Below are 1,351 nucleotides of genomic sequence, written 5' to 3' on the forward strand. Positions count from 1 at the left end.
CCGCGGACGTGCGAGCTCTACGGGCGGCGAAGCGCGAGATCCTGCGGCTGCTGACGACCTTCGTCGAGAAGTGCGGCGAGCCCGAGGCGCCCCCGCCGCTCGTCGCGACGTCCTTCGTGCCGCCGCTGCTCGAGCCCGTGCTCAACGACTACCGGCGGTCCATCGTCGAGGCGCGCGACAGCGACGTGCTGAACCTGCTGGCCGCGACGGTGGACAAGCTGCGGGATCTGGTGGCGAACGAGGTGCCGCGCGTGCTCGACGCCGTCTTCGAGCCGACGCTGCGCATGATCACGCGCAACTTCGAGGACTTTCCCGGAGCACCGGCTCGCGTTCTTCAAGCTCTTGAAGGCCGTGAACACGCACTGCTTCGCGGCCCTCTTCGCCATCCCCGTGGCCCACCACAAGCTCGTCGTCGACAGCGTCGTCTGGGCGTTCAAGCACACGGAGCGCAACGTCGCGGACACGGGCCTGGAGATCCTCTACGAGCTGCTGCTCAACGTCGGCCGGACCGTGGACGACGCGAAGCAGCCCTTCTACCGCGCCTTCGTGCTGCCCCTCATCCAGGACGTGCTCGCGGTCATGACGGACCGGCTCCACAAGAGCGGCTTCAAGATGCACGCGACGCTCCTCCGCCACCTCTTCCACCTCGTCGAGGCGGGCCACGTGACGGCGCCCCTCTTCGACGACCCGACCAAGTACCCGTCGAACCAGGCCTTCCTCCGGGACCACGTCGCGAACCTCCTGAGCACGTCGTTCCCGAACCTGAGCCGCCAGCAGATCGTCGACTTCGTCGTCGGCCTCTTCGATCTGCGCATGGACCTGCCGACGTTCAAGACGCACCTCCGCGACTTCCTCATCCAGCTCAAGGAGTTCAGCGAGCAGAACAACCAGGACCTCTACTCCGAGGAGCGCGCGGCCCAGCAGGTCGCCGTCGCGGAGCAGCAGAACGCCGCGCGCCTCGCGGTCCCGGGCCTCGTGAACCCGCACGACCGCCCCATGGACGACGACGACCTGTGATCGCCGCGCCCATACCACGCCCCCCTCGCGCGCTCTCCGACACCCCCCGAAACCAAAAGCAAGATCCGCCGCGTAACGCGCAGAAAAGTCGACCCGCGCGTTGGCGGGGTCGCTTCGACGGGGAGACATGCGGCTAGGTAGGCGTCTGTCAACTCGGGGGCGGGGTACAGTGGGGGATGCGGCGCGCTGGCGCCCCTGCGGGCCCAGCGCGGCGGGTCCTTGGGCCTTTGGCTCTGGCGCGCGCGCGCCTAGAGGAGCGCCGCGGCGAGGAGGCCCGCGGCGACGAGCGCGATCGTCGCGCGGACGCCGGCGGCGCCGTCGACGTCGAGGGCCG

The 1,351-nt window shown here is 69.6% G+C and overlaps 1 protein-coding gene across 1 annotated transcript in view; it reads left to right on the forward strand.

Annotated features, from left to right (window-relative positions):
* AURANDRAFT_68861 (hypothetical protein) overlaps nucleotides 1–1,017 on the forward strand; it is a gene marked incomplete at both ends in the record, with an annotated part of 5,675 nt that extends 4,658 nt beyond the window's left edge. The window contains 3 exon segments of the mRNA XM_009044594.1: nucleotides 33–329; nucleotides 349–729; nucleotides 862–1,017. Coding sequence (XP_009042842.1) covers nucleotides 33–329; nucleotides 349–729; nucleotides 862–1,017 — 834 coding nt within the window.
* Between the last annotated feature and the right edge of the window lie 334 nt (nucleotides 1,018–1,351).

Source organism: Aureococcus anophagefferens (assembly GCF_000186865.1).
Source record: "Aureococcus anophagefferens unplaced genomic scaffold AURANscaffold_493, whole genome shotgun sequence".
NCBI classification, from domain to species: Eukaryota; class Pelagophyceae; order Pelagomonadales; family Pelagomonadaceae; genus Aureococcus; species Aureococcus anophagefferens.